The following is a 17,313-nucleotide window of genomic DNA, read 5'->3' on the forward strand; positions in this document are numbered from 1 at the left end:
CTTAAACTCTTAGTTCTTGTCTCGTAAACTCATTGTAATCAGGCTTTGCCCTTTCCTCTCCACCTCCCCACCCCCCGAAACTTGTTAATGGCCTTCACATTGTTAAATCCAATATTCTCCATCCTCATCTCACTTGGTCTATCAGCAGTGTTCCATGCTGCTGACCTCTCCCTTCTCCTTGACATGAGTTCTTCCCTTGGCCTGCAGACCACCACAGTCTCCTGGTCTTCCTCTTACCTCTCTGGTTGCTCCTTCTGATCTCCTTTGCTCATTCCTCCTCTTCTCTCTGACCTCTTACTGTTGAAGTGCCCAAGCCTCAGTCCTTTGTCCCCTCCTCCACTTACCTCACTCCCAGAGTGATTTTCATCTATCTTATATTGATGACTCCCATATTTATGTCTCCAGCCCTGACCTCTCTCAAAGTGCCAGACTCATCTCTCCACCTGCCTTCTGGTATCTCCACTTGCATGCTGAATAGACACCTCAAACATGTCTAGAACTGAATCTTCCCACCAAAAACCTGTTCCGCCCACAGCATTCCCCATCTCAGTGCATAGCAACTCCATACTCCAGGTACTCAGGCCAAAAACGTTGAAGGCAGCCTTGACTCTTCTCTTCTTCCAACATCACACATCTCACCCATAAGCAAATCCGCTGGCTCCGTCTTCAAAATATATCAAGAATTCGACCACATCTCACCACCACCTTCATTGCTATACCATTATCCAAGATTCCATTGTTTTTCTCTGAGACCACTGCAGTAACCTCTGACTGGTGTCCCTACTTCCACCTTTGCCTGTTGATTCACTGATTTATCCTTAACACATCATAGATGCTTAATATATGCTTTTTGGAACAAATGAATGAACAAGTATTATTTTCAAACTACGTAGTTTGGTATTATTGGGCCCTGCTATTGGTGGACAAAAATGCTGTTTTGTAACATTACAGTTTTCCCAGAAGTCAATATTACGATTCACTTAATGCCCTTAGAAAGAAAAATCTCTAAACTCCTCTGCCCAATTCAATTGTCATCTCCATGAAACTCACATTCTAAAGATAATTTTCCCTCTCACCAAGACAACATTTAGAATATATTGCTTACATAACTTGGTGAGCACTAAGTAAAAGTTATTGCCTACTTTTAGGTAGTTATAACTATATTATATTATATCATACCTATATTAAGATAATTTTGGTATTAGTTAATATGATTTTTTAGTTTTTAACTGTTATCGCTAATATTCAATATAATTTTGGCAAAAATCCATAATGACTAAATCTGCGCAATCAATTTAATATCTATGTGTCCTTTTTAGGTCCCCTGCAATGGCTGGCGGAATTTTTGCTATAAATAGGCATTATTTTAATGAGATTGGACAGTACGACAAGGGCATGAATCTCTGGGGAGGAGAAAATTTGGAACTTTCACTGAGGGTAATTCAGACTTTGCTTTTTAAATAATTACCCTTGTACGTAGAGAGTGAAACCTAACTTTAAGTCACATAGTATGCTGTGGCAATTATGCCCTGTTTTCCTACATGAGCATCTGGTACCATTCTGGTGTCACATGCCATAAATGATTTATGGGACTCCTTACAAAAATTGAAAATATTTAATAAAATATTTTATTTTAAGAAAATAGATTTTCTTACCATGTTATTTCTAATGTACATATCAAATTAATGTAATATTTTTAATCTATTTGTGGAATGTCTTTTTTTATTATACTGATTGACTTGGTAGTCATGATGTGGTGGAGATAATATGAAATTTGGGGGTAGAAGACTTGGATGCCACTAAATATATGGGCTGTCTTAGGTCTCAGTTCTCCATCTATAAAGTGAGAGGATTTTGTAGAAGATGTGTAAGTTGTGTCCTAACTCTTAAATCCTGAGATACTTGCTTCACCATGGACGAAACTTGAAAATGTTACAGTGAGTAAAAGAAGCCAGACACAAAAGGCCATATATTTATATGAGTCCATTCATATGAAATGCCCAGACTGAGCAAATCCATAGAAACAGAAAGTAGATTAGTGGTTGCCAGGGGCTAGGGGAAGGAGGGTGACTGCTAATGGGTACCAGGTTTCTTTTGGGGTCATGAAAATGTTCCAGAATTAGATAGTGGTGATGGCTGCACAACCTTGTGGAAATACTGAAAATCACTGAATTGTATGTTTTAAAAGAGTGAATTTCTTGTGGTATGTGAATTATATCTCAATGAAAAAAAATAGATGTAAGGGGCCGGCCTGATGGCCTAGTGGTTAAGTTCGCGTGCTCTGCTCCGGCAGCCCAGGGTTCGCAGGTTCAGATCCCCGGTGCTGACTTATGCATCGCTTATCAAGCCATGCTGTGGTGGCGTCCCACACATAAAGTAGAGGAAGATGGGCACGGGTGTTAGCCTAGGTCCAATATTCCTCAGCAAAAAGTGGAGGATTGGCAACAGATGTTAGTTCAGGTCTAATCTTCCTCACCAAAAAAAAAAAAAAATAGATTTAACTTTAAAGAAATCGTGTGGTATAAGAACACTAGATATCAGCATTAGAATGAGTCCCAGCTCTACCATCGACTTGCTCTATGATCCTCAACAAGTCATTAATTTTTCTAGTCCTCACTTTCTTCACCTGTTAAATAGGAATAAATATAAATACCATTCTCAGAACTTTTTGAAGACTTAATGAAATAATTGGGGTAAAAAACAAAGTATGAAATAGATATTCCTGGAGAAAGTCCAAAGAAAACACTAAGATACTATTCAAGTGTTTATTGTATGTTTATCATAGATAATTATTTGTTTTTGACTAAATTCTAATAGGTTTTTATAATGATCACTTTGAACTGTGCATAAAAATCTGGGCCGTGAGCTCATTATTTTTACCCTTCACATTTTTTCCTTACTTTTCTCTGCCTTGTTTGTCTCTTTTCCAAACAGAGACAACCTGGTGTAGAGAAAGCAGCTTTATCGATGACTAAGTTCATATTCTCTCTGAGCTTTAGTTTCCTTACAAGTAAAATGAAGAAAAACATGATGTCTATTCCAAGGTTGTTGTGAAGATCAGAGGTGATTTATAGGAGCTGACTGATAAGTGACAGCCACTACTCCTCTACTTGAACTGTTGCCGTCTGCTCCTTATGCTCTGTGAAGTCATCTGCAGAGACTGTACTTTTATTTGCATATATTATCTTAGCATGTATTAAAACGTTTACTATATTTGCTTTTTGTGTTTTCTTTTTCCAATTTTTTTTCTGTTTTGGATTTCCTCTCCCTCTTCCTTCCTTTTTTTGGCTGGTCACTTTCTGCATGTTTTAAAAGGTTATGTTAAGCACAGACTTCTTTCATAATGCTTCCGATACTTTATTATGAATGCAGTAATATCTAGAGCCGTATCTTTTTCCTCCAAGCCTCTATTTGGCAGTATCCTGTAAGTTTGCTATTTTCATTGCTTATTTTTTTGTACTCATGTGTTCCCTTCTGATGCAGGAGTTATTACATTGCTCTCTGACATAGGGTATATGAGATTTCCCCCTTTCAGGACCTCATAACTTAATTAGCACATTCTCGTGTCTCAGAATAGGATCAATTTTGTGAATGATACATGCATACTTGAAAGTATATGACTGTATTCCTTTTCCTGGGTTTACATTCTCCGAGGTAGCAAATAACAGCTATCTTATTATTCAAATCTATTAATTATCCTTACTTCAATATTTTCAGCTACTCCATTCCTAATGGCCCTTTCATATCTTTTGAGTACACTTGGGTCTCTCTCTTCATAAACAAACACGTAAATGAATAAACAGCTAGGCAGTCTCTTGACACTGGCAGCCGTCTCTAACCAAGATAAATAGCCCCATCTTTCCTGAGAGAAGATCATCTACACCTGCAGATACTTCTTCGTTTCCCACTTACTCTCCATCCCACTAACTCAGCATCCTGGGGGCCCTCCGCATCCTGTGACATCATTCAGGAACCTGTCACCAGTTTAACACCGATGTCCCTAATGACAGCTTTTGTTGTTCCATATACTTGCGGTTACTGCAGCATTTGACACTGTAGACCAGTCTTTTCCAGAAGTTTTCTTGAATTTTAGGACAGAATCCAAGAAAATCCCGTTCCATTGCTCAATCATGTCCAATTTCCTTCGCAGGAATTTTTCTTCTTCTGCGCTCTCTTAAACACTGTATTCCCAGGATCCAGAACCTTTTGCCAAACCTCTTCTCACCTCACGTTCTCTTCAGGGCTCAGGGCTGACACTCAGCCATTTTGTACCTGTGAAGCCACCCTGGTTGTTAATATAGTGCAATATTTCCTTATCTGGTGGGAAAGAACCTCTACTCTGAGCCAACCAAATAGCTCCCACGTGCAGCCCAAGCACCCCACCCTTCTCCAGGATCTCTGAGCCTTCGCTTGATCCATAAACTAAAGGGAGAGCACCTGGCGGGGCAGGGCCACCAGGACCTGCTGTAGTGCCTCTCTTCTGATCTGCTCAGTCTCTGCCATACCCTTGTTAATATTTTTCATAGCATACCTGCATCAGCTGCCACGGCCTGGTGACAAGACCCAAATCTATAGTTTCCATTTAGGACTCTCTCTGGAGTTCCAGTTAAGTTCAAAGTAGCCATCATTTAAGCAGCACCTCCTGCGTCAGGCTGTGCCACATGCTGGGCATTCAGAAGACGACACAATCCTCATTCGTTCATTCATTCAACAATATTTATTGAGAATTTGTTGTGTGCCAAGCACTGTGCTGGGTTCTAAAATACAGCAGCACGCGACGCAAAAGTAGTTTCTAATGTCACGAAGCTTCCATTCTTTTGAGGTAGAGGTGGGATTATTAGTTATTTAATTTTATTTCTGATTAATGCAATGAAGGAGGAATACAGAGTACTATAAGATCATCTAAAAGGGGAATCTAGCCTTGTCTTGGGGGTGGTTTGTGTCTTAGATGGCTTCCCTGCAGAAGTGGCATTTAAGTTAAGATGTAAAGGATAAAAATGTATTTCATTTATTTAACAAATTCTTATTATGTGTGACATGCACTGCTCTGAAATCTTACAGCTATTAAGTCACTTAATCCTCACAAAAAACCTGTGAGGTAGGTGCCACCGTTACTCCTATTTATAACGGGGAAACTAAGGCATAGAGAGGTTGAGTAACTTGCCCAAATGCACAGAATTCGTAAGTAGTATGCGCCAAACCTATTGCTTCTTGCCTTGTACTATCTACTCAACTTCAAGTCTTGAGACCCCCACCAGCTCAGTTCTACCCTGTTTCTAAGTCACTTCTCTCCGGGGCTGGCAATGTATTGGAAACCTCCAATGCTCTGGATTTGTTTTAGCTGCCCTGTGCTCAGTGGCTTCCATTGCTTGTGGAAAGTGGTGACTTGCTGGGTGCCCACGGAGCTGCAGTTTCACTCCCAACCTCAGAATGGTTCTCATAACCAGGCTTCAGACTGGCACTTCAGTTTCCCTGGCAGAGCAGAAGCTGGCCTTGAACAGTCCGTGACAACCTGCATCGTGGCTAGCCCCATCGCCCCAGGACCTGTGTTCCATCCTGGTGTCCCTGGATATGGGCAAGGTGCACTGCTCCAGGAACCGGGGCCCTGCCATACACTTCCAGGATCACCTGCCTCAAGAAGTCCATTTCTCTGCCTCACCTTCCAGCCTGAATCTCTTAGATATTGATGCCAGCTTGGATTCAGCCCAAGGTTGCTAAACCCCTTTGGATGCTATGATTTGAAAACAAACCACATGCTGGCAATAGAGAAAGGGTAAAGCAAACTCTCCTATGTCTACATAATGGAGGATTAGGCAAGTTCCTCAGGACCCCGCATTCCTGCTTGTGCCTCACTGGGTTACTTTCCTCGGCCCATCTGCTCAGAATTTCTGCTCCTTAGGGTTTTCCCCAAGTCTCTCTTTCTCTTCTCCCTCAACTTTATCAATAACTTTGTCCACTTTATGCTCCCGTGACTAACTTCATGCTGATAACACCAGTTCTAGCTCTTTCCCACCTCCTTCTGAGTCACAAGCTTGTATGTCCAATTGCCTATAGGTTACCTTCATTTGGATGTCCCGTGGGTATGCTAAAACCAACATTTCAAAAACAGAATTATTTTCTACTCTCTCGAACCCATTCTTCCTCCTATGTTCCCTCTATGGGTGGATGACATGCTACCCCCCCAACATACCTACACGCCTCACTCCCCGGCCCCGAGTACCTTCTTGGACTCCACTCTCCCTCTTATGCCCCATGTCACCTCACCATATCTGGTCAGTTCTACCTCTAAAACATCACTTGTCTCTGTCCACCTCCCTCTTTCCCCACCACCGTAGTCCATAGTTACAGCTTAGATGTAATTTCTTTTTTTTTGTTTTTTTTTTTTTGTTTGTTTTTGTTTGTTTTTTTTTTTTTTTTAAAGATTTTATTTATTTTTTGCCCCCAAAGCCCCAGTAGATAGTTGTATGTCACAGCTGCACACCCTTCTAGTTGCTGTATGTGGGACTCGGCCTCAGGATGGACAGAGAAGTGGTGCCTCGATGCGCACCCGGGATCCGAACCCGGGCCGCCAGCATCGCAGCGCGCGCACTTAACCACCAAGCCACAGGGCCGGCCCTAGATGTAATTTCTTAAGGACCACTTTCTTGACCTTGTCCTCCCTCCCCCTACACACACACACACACACCCAAGTCCAGGATCAGTTCTCCTCCTGTGCATGCTTCGCCTATTATAGCACTTATTGTGCTATATTGAGTTGTCTATTGACTGTGTGTGCAGGGCAGGTATGTGGTCACATGATCTGTGTGGTTGCACATAGTACTATGTTTATAAGGACGCTACACTTGGTTTAATGCTCTGCTATTGCCATCTTGAAATTTTTAATAATTTTTGAACCAGAGACTCCATTTTTATTTTGCTCTGGTCCCTGCCAATTGTGTGTTTCCACCTGGCTGTAAGCTCCATGAGGGCAGGGACAAGGTCTGACTTGTTCAAAACTGTCCTCAGCACCTGGTACACTGACCACGTAAAAAGTGGTCAAGCAATATTTGTTGAATGGTTGAACCACTCAGAGTCTGAGGCCTCATGTGTAAATGATCAGAATAATACACACCTTACAGTGTTACTGTGTGTGTGCACTGAGGCGACGTGCGTGAAGCCTCTGATACAGGGTCTGCCACCTCATGCACCCTCGGCCAATGTTTGTTCCCTTCTCTTTATGCTACAGCTGTGCAGAGTTCTAATTTAAAAAGGTGTCTTGCCAGCAGCTTCTCCTAGCTTTCTGCTAAAATGTTTATTGAGACAGGAAAAGATGAGATCCCACTAGAAATTAAAACTAATGGGCGGCCTGAATGGGAGGCACCCCCATAACTGTGAGGCCAATGGAAGGACTGAGAAAATCCTACCCCGGCTTTGTCACATGATGTATCCCTACTTCACCTCACAAATACAGATGACAGAAAAAGAGTAAGACAGTACTTAGTAATGCCCCGATTTCTGCCCACTGACTCAGAAAGTGGACAGCCTTCCAACTCCTATGTGTCAAGGGAGAAGGCCAGTGAGGATAGAACGCCAAGATAAGGCTGAAGAGAGAGGCAGGGGCAGGACTCTGCAGGACCTTGTAAGGATTTAGATTGTATCTTACATGCAATGGAACCACGGATATGTTTTAAGTAGGGCAGTGACAGTGGCTGTGGAGACTAACATAGTGGAGGAAAAGCAGGGAGACCAGGAGTTTCCTGCAATAATCTGGTGACAGTGGATGGAACTAGAGCCATGGCAATGGAGGTGGAAAGAACTCGACAGATTCCAAGCATATTTATAAGTAGAAGGGACAGAACTCGGAGGCTGATAGGATGGATGTTGAGAAAAAGGGGTGTCATGGACTACCCAATTGTCAGTCAGTTAATGCCACGATGATGCTATGTTACAAAGTAGCTCAAAACTGAGTGGCTTAAAACAATAAGCATTTACTTTTTTCTTTCATATGTCTGTGGGTTGGCCAGGATGGCTCTGCCACAGAATTTAGATTGGCTGGGCTGGGCTCTAGTCTCTGAGTTTGGTTCAGGTCTGCTTATCACTCTAAGAGTAGCAGCAACTCAGGGCATATTCTTCTCATGTTGATGGGCAGAAATACAAAAGTCAGGCCAAATCACACAGCATATTTAAAGCTCTGCATGCGTTATGTCTGCTCACATTCCGTTGGTCAAAGCATATCAAATGGACAAGCCCAAAGTCAGTGCATCGGAGAAATATACTCTGCCCCGCGGTGAGGGATGGGGAGTGAGATAATATTTGCTGAACCATATTTCAGTCTATCACACCAAGTTTCTGGAATGAGCAACTAAATGGATGGAGTTCTTAATTACTTAATGAGTAAACTTGCAGTTAAGAGAAAAATTTTCCCTCATGTATCAGTTAGCTTTTGCTGTATGACAAACTACCCCAAAACACAGTGGCTTAAAACAACAAACAATTGTTATTCCTCATAATTCATTGTGTTGCTAAAGTGGTTCTTCTGGTCATAACCAGTGTGGCTGATTTCTACTGGTGTTGCTTATATGTCTGTGTTCATCTGGAGGCTCAGCTGGTGCTGGCTAGCCTAGGATGGCCTCATTTATGTGGACACTGGCCCAGTGATAGCTGGGGCAGTGGGGATGATTTGGCCGTTTGTCTCTCATCATTAGGCAGGCTAGCCCACTTCACTCATGCTGAAGTGGTCACAAGGTTCCCAAGAGTAGCAAGAGAAGGCGAGTTGCCAGCATGCTGCAAACACTTTTCAAGCATCTGTTTGCATCACATTTGTTAATGTCCCATCGGCCAAAGCAAATCATGAGGCCAAGACCAGATGCAAGAGATGGAGAAATAAACTTCACCTCTTGATGAAATGGAGTGCAAAGTTACATTGCAAAGAAGTGTGCATACAGGAAGGAAAAGAATCTGTGGCCACTCTTGCAATCTACCATACTTCACTACAGCACAGATACAGTCTCATTGTACAAAGACACCCTTGAAGCACTTTACAAGTATCAAATTATCTAATGCTCATAACAATCCCACGAGGTGGATTATTCTCACTTTACAGATGAGGAAACTGAGGCACAAATAGGTTGAGTAACTTCAGTTACTTGCCCCAGATCACACAGCTCAGGGAGGATTTGAACCATGCTGACTGGCCCCAGAGTCTGTGTTCTTTACTGCATTATATTCACTCTCAGTGGGATGCTACTGCTAGTACTACTCTACTACTACTACTACTACTACTACTACTACTGCGACTGCTACTGCTGCTACTACTACTGCTACTACTACTAATAATACTAATAGAAACGGAGGGCTGGACAGACTACTTCCAACAGTATGTCTGAGGAAGAAAGCTGACTGTCACCTACCTGGACAATGAGCAGAGTAGAAGCCATGGCCAGATGGATCATATCCCTTTTGAGAACGAATCAGAGGAAAAGAGCGGCCACGAGGGCTCTACAAACACTGGGTTAAATTGCTATAGTTTCCCTCAGTTGGATTTTTGAGAAAGTTTTTTAATAAAATTTTTATCTTTATTCTTCCTTTATCACTTTGCTTACTTGACTTTTGTTTTCTATTCTTTACTCATAACTAGATTTCTTTGTTAATCAAGAAACATTTCAAACATATAAGAATGTACCAAAAATAATAAACACTTCTGTATCTGTTCTAATTATTAAACAGATACTAATAATTTTCCAAATTTCCTTAAGTTCTCACTTTTAAGAAAGAGAACAAGACATTATAGATAGCTAGTATCAGTTAGTGTTTGCTGCATAACAAAGCACCCCCAAACAGTAGCTTAAATGAACAACTATTTAGTTCTCAATTCCAGATGAAAATGAGATCAGGAAAGGATATGTCTGATCGGAAGCATGTGGCAGAGCTGATAAAGGCACCTAATTCTTTGGACTTCTGGTCTAAAAGTTTTTCTACTGTGCCACCCATTTTAGAGAAAGAATTCAATGGATATTTTTCTAGACGTTCTGTGGGGATATTTCCGAGTATTTCTAAAGAACTCTAAAGGTTAGTTGCACCAGTCATTAGGTCTCATGTTATGTCAGATGTTCTGCTTTTCCATTTTCTTTAACATAATCCCTCTGACTGTCTGAGTGATGTATTTCACCATAATACTTCTGAGTATTGTTTTCAGTGAGTCTCAATTTCCTATTATTGTTCCTTAAATGATTAGGTGGATTTCCTAAGAAAATATCTATAAAACTGGGATATATGATCTTGATCAATTAGAACAGTGGTTCTCAAACTTTAGCGTGCATCAGAATCACCTAAAGAGCTGGTTAAAATACAGATTACTGGGCCCCAGCCCCAGAGTTCCTGGTTCAGTAGGTCCAGGTGGGCCCAAGGATTTGCATTTCTAAGTTCTCAAGTGATGCTGATACTGCTGGACTGGAGGCCATGCAAGAATCGCTGAATTAGAGTAAACAAAAAGAGTCATGGCAAGTACACTGTAAGATGTATAAATTGTGTGCATAAGATTTATATTATAAGCACATATATTATATGTGGTATTATTTATAATAATAAAAATTGGAAAATACCAAAGTGTACAAACAATATAAGGCTTTTAAAATAACTTCACATAACATCAAATGAAAAAAAGAAAGTTATCTTAATGTTGTGTATATATGTGTATATATGTACGTACCTGGATTAATATTGACTAACAAAGTGTTAAGAAGTGATTTTTATTTTCTTCTGTGTGCTTTTCTACATTTGCCAGTTTTTCAGTGGTCATATTTTACTTTTGAGTAATAAAAAAGTTATTAAAAGTAAGTGTTATAAAGTGTGTTAAGTACAAAAAAGATGAATAATTGAATTCAGCCATGATCAGCATTTCTCATTACTTACTTACATCCAGCGAGACTTAATCATTTCAGAAAACATTACTCTCAGAATATTGTTTGAGAATATTTTAAGACAAAATATCTTGCCACTCTTCATACACAATCAGCATCAGACATCAGAATTGGTTATGTGTGAGAGAGGCAGAATCACTTCAGAGCATTGAATCACTTCAGAGTATATTCAGAGTGCTGGCTATGGGGTCTGATTTCCTGGGTTTGAACACTGTGCCCTGCCGCTTACCAGCTCTGTGTCACTGGGCAAGCTTCTTAACCAATCTATGTATTAGTTTCTTCATCTATAAGATGGAGATAATCACAATATCTATATGATAGGGTTATTGTGAGGATTAAATGAAATAAGAAACTTAATAAACGTTAGGTCTTGTTATGTTTGTTAAAAAAATTCAGCAGTTGCTGGTTCCTAGCAAACATACATTAATATGTTTTCTGTTTTTCTTACATCTAGATCTGGATGTGTGGAGGCCAGCTCTTTATACTTCCCTGCTCTCGAGTGGGACATATTGATAAGCAACGTGTTGCAAAACAACCTGAAGTTACAAAAGCCATGATATATAACAGTCTCAGAATGGTGCACGTTTGGCTGGATGAATACAAGGTAAAGGATATATCTCTGATTTGGAAAGACGAGTGAGAGTACAGAGCAGGCTTACTCTAAAGCAGCCTTCTACTGCCTTTCCAGATATTAATCTTTGTTCTTTTCTCTGTTTTCCTTAAATTAGCAACACCCCTTCAACCACTCACCAACCCATCCCCAGACCCTATTCTCAATTAGTTAATTCTAAGCTGCTACATTTGCATCTTATTTTTTATTTCAATTTCTAGGAAAATCCACGTTTCTCGGAAGCAAATCAACCAACACAAGAAGTCCTTTTTTCGTTTGTTTTCCCATCCTCACAGGCAACTCTTTAGATTCTCTTCTTCCACTACCAAGCTCCCAAGTGATGTGGCTGCTGCTGGTCTGGGGACCATGCAAGAACCTCCACTACCTCTTTTCTATGCACAGCCAAAGATTTCTATATCAGAGCCATTCGTGCACCTCCCTAAGGTTAAAGCCCCTTGCCAGGACTTAAAAGGCTGCACATGCAGAGAACATGTAGTTGCAGCTCCATTTTAATTTGAAAGTCATTCATCCAGAATCCATGCACAAACTAATAGGGACAGTAACCCCAACAAGACCTCATTTCAGATACATGGGTAGAAATATGTAAGAATCTCTCTGTGATATTATATGTCCTGGTCTTGATTTAATATTTCTTTTATTATTTTAAATTATAAAAGTAATAACACTCAATTTCTTTAGTAATAGAGGCAATGTGAATTAAAACCTTAATGAGATATTTCTACATAGCCACCTAGGTTCACAAAAAAATTTAAAGTCTGATAGGACCAAGGGTTGGCAAGCACGGGAATTCTCACACACTGCTGGTGGGAGTGTTAATTATTGCAGATTCACTTTGTAAAACAGTTTGGCAACATTAAGTAAAATAAAAAATATGAATATCCGCCGATCCAGCAATTCCATTCTAATTATACATTATAGAAATGCATGCTTTTATGCACTAGAACACATGAACAAGAATGTTTATAAACAGCACTGTTTGTGTTAGCCAAAACTGAATACAACCCAAATGCCCATCAAGATTAGAATAGATAAATGTGATATATTTAATCAATATAATTATATACAGTAACAAAAATTAACCAACTGTAGATATACATACAACAGTATAGGTAAATCTTAAAGACATAATGGTGAACAAAAGCAGCCAAACACTATAGAATATATACCGTATTATTCCATTTCTACCAAGTTAAAAATGGGTAAAATTAGACTATATAATCTTTGTATAATTAGATATTAAAGAAAGAAAAGCAAAGAAATGAATACATCATCAGGATAGCATTTAAAACTAAGGGCAAGGGTTTTGATCAGGAAGGGAAGGGCAGGGGGCTTCTGGGATGCTGGTAAGCCTCTATTTCTTGACCTAGTCAGAGTTACTGAGGTAGATTTTTCAACAATTTTTTAACTTGCACATTTAAGTTTTATGTATTTTTTGTATGTTTACTATATTTCCTGATTTTAAAAATATTATTTTAAAAAAGGTAAAACATACTCATTTAAAAAAGTCATACAATACTGAAGAGTATGAAGTCAAAAGTAAGCTTTCTAAGCCCATAATTCCTCAGAAGTAATCATTAAACTAGTGTTTATAGTTTCTTATTAACACACACATACACACAAGTCTATACCCTTTTCTTTTACATAACTAGATTCTCACAATATTTTATTCTGCAATTTTTTTTTGTTAGTATATTTTAAAAACATACTTTCAAAGTCTTTCAAAATCAGAACATATAAATATATCATTCCTTTAAATATTTCCTTTGAGTGGGTCTACTAAAATTGATCCCATAAATAAATAGTCCTCCATTGATAAACATTCTGATCATCTTGGCTTTTAGTGATTCCCTAACACTGCTGAAATGAATATCTTTTACACATACCTTTTTGCGCATTTGTGCAGATATATCTCTGGAATAAATCTCAAGACATGGACTTGCTGGGCCACGAGTTAGTGCATTTTAAATCCTGACGAATAATGTCCAAACTGTTCTTCACTATCATCAAATGTCCATGAAAGTGCCTGTCTCCTCACAGCTTTTCCAACCCTGGCCTTAAACTTTATATTTCTTCTAATCTAATAGGTTAAAAATGGTATCTCATTGTTTAAAATTGCACTTATTAAATTATGAGAGATCTTGAGCTTATTTTTATGTTTGTTGATTTTGTTTTCTGTGAACTCTGGTCACAGTTTAAATGTTGACTTGAACACAGCCAAGACTGAGTAGTTTACTGAATTTCACAGAGGATATAGTGACAGAAAGTTTCATCTAACTTAAAAAGCAAATAACGTTTGGCATTAAATCATGGATTGTATGACACAGCACATTGGGAAATCTAGTGAGTGAGGCTGGACAAGAGAGGGCTTTGGGCCGGGAGATGTTGCCTAAGGTCTTCTCTGCCTTCACTCCAAAATGACAACACCCCTCCCCCAGCTCAGGCCCATCCCCTACACCAATCTGCCCTGGGGAACTAGGAGTTGCAAGACATGATGGCAAAGACCTATAGTGGTCAAGGATCCTTGGGGAGAATCCAACATGGCATGCCATGTTGGATAAGCAAGCTTATCGAACAATTTGGATAAGCAAGCTCCTTCTCTCATTCAACAATATTACTATACTATATGCCGGGCACTGGGAATACACAGATGAAAATACAAGGGTTCTGCTTTCAAGGAGGCTTCCGTCTACCGTCTCTTCTAATGTGAGGCAGACTGATGTCCTTTAGACGCTCATACTTGGTGCTTCCTTAAATCAGAGGGCATAAAAGACTAACCAGGTGTGGTGATAATGACCAAGGCCGACCTGACACTTACTATGTGCCAGCCTTCGTCTCCCAAGGGCTTTGCATGTATTAAAGCGTTCAGTCCTCACAACAACCTCATGAGGGTAGGGACCAAGGTCACATTGTTAATAAGTAGCGGAGCCAGAGGCAGAATTTGAACCCAGGCTGTCTTCCTCCAGAGTCAATTTGCCTTCAGCCACCACACCATCCCCATTTCTCAAACCATGGAAGTTTTGATTGGGACTGGGGTTTTGTTCTTGAGTATCACTGAGAGAACAGGAGAAAGGGGATATACTACAATAGGTGGCTGTGATTCTCGAGCTCCCGAGAAGCAGGGCCCAGCCTTCTTAGATCCCTCTACGACAGCCACCTCTGTTGTGGTCAGTCACAGCACATACTGTGAATATGTGTGGGGAAAATGCCAGGTCCTGTGTGTGTCTCTGCCCTCCCTACAGAGAGGATATCAGAGGTTTTTTTTTTTTTAGTTCCCAATAATGAAAATTATATACTGCTATGTCAGATATCGTGATTTGATTACTAAAATTCATTTGGTTTAATAAAATGACTTTTTATTTCCATTTAGGAGCAGGTTTTTTTACGAAGACCTGGTCTGAAATCTGTTGCCTATGGAAACATTACTGAGCGTGTTGAATTAAGGAAACGATTGGGTTGCAAGTCATTTCAGTGGTATTTGGATAATATCTTCCCGGAATTGGAGACATCTAAGGGCAGCTAATGAAAGGAAAACAAACCATTTTCACTAATAAAGGGTTAAAAAGTCCCTTAGTCCTTCAACATAGAGAAGAATGCAAGTTTGGAACTTCGTGAAATGCAATAAGAAATACAACCAAAGTGGTCTACAACAGGAGTGCCTTTTCTTTCCTCCTTTAATAATAGCTCTTAATACTTTGTTACTTGTCTGCCAGTAAATTTCTGGGGTGGCAAGACCTTGAACATTAGAAATATACGCTGTCACACAGTTAAGACTCTATCATACAGTTGATTGAGGTAAAGTGTATTATCTCCAGTTATTTGCCAAACTCACTTGGTTCTGGTAGACCATAGGCACTGCTCCACTCTTGGGGCCTTTGCCAACTCCATGCCTACTCCAGTCAAATGACATGGCCTGGTCGCCTTTCTCAGAAAGACCTTCACAGAGAGCATTGGTTGGTACATAATAACTTTGACTCAACTGTGTCGAGCTCCTTTCTTGCTGCCAGTGTAGATGCTGGTGCTAACACCTTGCTTGGTTGGGTTCCTGAGTTTCTGATGTCCAGTCCACTTGCCTAGGTGTCCTGGTCCAGCTCTCCAGGCCAGTCTCTTTGTTTGTTCCTATTGGCTCTTCTGTCACTGGGAGACACTCCCTCTTCCCTGCTTCTGATTTTGCCTTTTTCATATTTGTCCCCTCCTATGGCTCTGGCCTACAGCTCTCCTGACACTTCTTGGGCTATGTGCCTTGCTGATAATCTGACTCGAGAACTGTTTAGCTGGGATAGGGGAAGAAGTGGCTGGGTTCTATGTCTATCCCGTGTAAACACACTCCCAGATGTCTCAAGTACTTCTTTCAAGTTAGAGGGATGGCTGTTGCATTTACCCTGGTGAAGATGGCTAAGAAAGTGAAATATGTTTAATTCACAACAAAGAGAATGACAAAATGAGGGAAGGAACACATTGAAAGGAATAAAAAGGAGTGGGGAGACTTAGGATAGGATCACTAAACATAGCCTATGCTGGAGAAAATATAAGCTGGTTTTTACAGCAGGAAACAACGTGACTCATCTATTATGCTCATTCAATCAATAATTGAGTGGTCATCCTGGGCCAGGTATTCTTCTAGGTGCTGGGATGCAGCAGACAATGGAGCAGACAAACATCCCTCCCTTCATGGATCTTGTGTTCTTTGAGAGAATATATACAATGTAAATAAAAAAGAATGAGTTTATAATCTCTTTATACCTATGTATTTAACAAAATACTCTAAAATCTATTACTAGAAAGACATGGGAAAAACCTGTGCTCATATATTACAGATGGCCAGGATAACTTGATTGAGCCTTTAAAAGGTCAACTGGACAGCAGAAAATAAGCGTCACATTATGATTATACTCTTGGCCCATATTTATACCTTACCTGCTTCTAGAAAGTAATAAAAAAAATTATAATAAACCCATGAATCTATTAAAATCAGAGTGAAATACAAAATAGAAATTATGTAGCCAAAAGAAAAAAGAGAATTATAGTAGTACAAATATGGAGCATCTTCTTGAAGTAAACACTTTTTCTAGTTTTGAAATTTGAGTGTATATATATATATATATTTTTTTTTTTTGGTAAGCATAAAGAGGATGTTGTAAACAGCAGTTTTGTCAAAAGAAAAAGACAGAAATGTTCTTTTTCTTAGAGCCATGGGCCTAATATTGTCTTAGTTTTGTAATGTGGTTTAGTTCAGGTACTAGATAACATGGGTAAGTCGTAGAAATTATGTACCATGTTGATTAAACATCTCCTATTGAATATTGTGTCAGTTGACTCTGGAACAGAAAACAAATCAGAATCAACACCCAAGTATTTGGTATGATTGAAAAGAAGTCGATACTTGCCTGTAGGTGGCAATTTTTTGTTTTTGTATGGAAATTTAAAAATCTGATTTGTATTCTGGAGCTAGTTGAGAAGTATCTGCTAACCTGCCCAAAGCTTTTCACAAAACACAGTGTGGGTATGAACAAATGCTCAGATAAGTCTCAAATTAAGCCTGGGAGTTCTGTAACTAAAGCATACTTTTAGAAATTTATCCTAAGACATAATAATAATAGCTAACACTTATTGAGCTCTCATTATCCTTCATATCCTGTGGTAAGTACTCTGCATGGATTATCCCATTTCACCCACACAAGAGATAGGTCCTATTATTACCCCATTTCATAGAGGAGAAAACTAAAGTTAGAATTTGTCTGGAGTTAGGGTTGCCAGATTTAGCAAATAAAAGCACAGGATGCCCCA

General features: G+C 39.7%; 1 protein-coding gene across 1 annotated transcript in view; it reads left to right on the forward strand.

The window, feature by feature from the left end:
- Positions 1 to 15,282, forward strand: part of GALNTL5 (polypeptide N-acetylgalactosaminyltransferase like 5) — a 51,462-nt gene extending 36,180 nt beyond the window's left edge. Inside the window, exons 6-8 of the mRNA XM_004430771.3 lie at positions 1,320 to 1,437; positions 11,353 to 11,502; positions 14,897 to 15,282. Coding sequence (XP_004430828.2) covers positions 1,320 to 1,437; positions 11,353 to 11,502; positions 14,897 to 15,049 — 421 coding nt within the window. The 3' untranslated portion in view covers positions 15,050 to 15,282. The remainder of the gene's footprint in view (positions 1 to 1,319; positions 1,438 to 11,352; positions 11,503 to 14,896) is intronic.
- Positions 15,283 to 17,313: the final 2,031 nt, after the last annotated feature.

This window comes from Ceratotherium simum, chromosome 1, assembly GCF_057802395.1.
Source record: "Ceratotherium simum simum isolate JZ-2026a chromosome 1, ASM5780239v1, whole genome shotgun sequence".
NCBI lineage: Eukaryota > Metazoa > Chordata > Mammalia > Perissodactyla > Rhinocerotidae > Ceratotherium > Ceratotherium simum.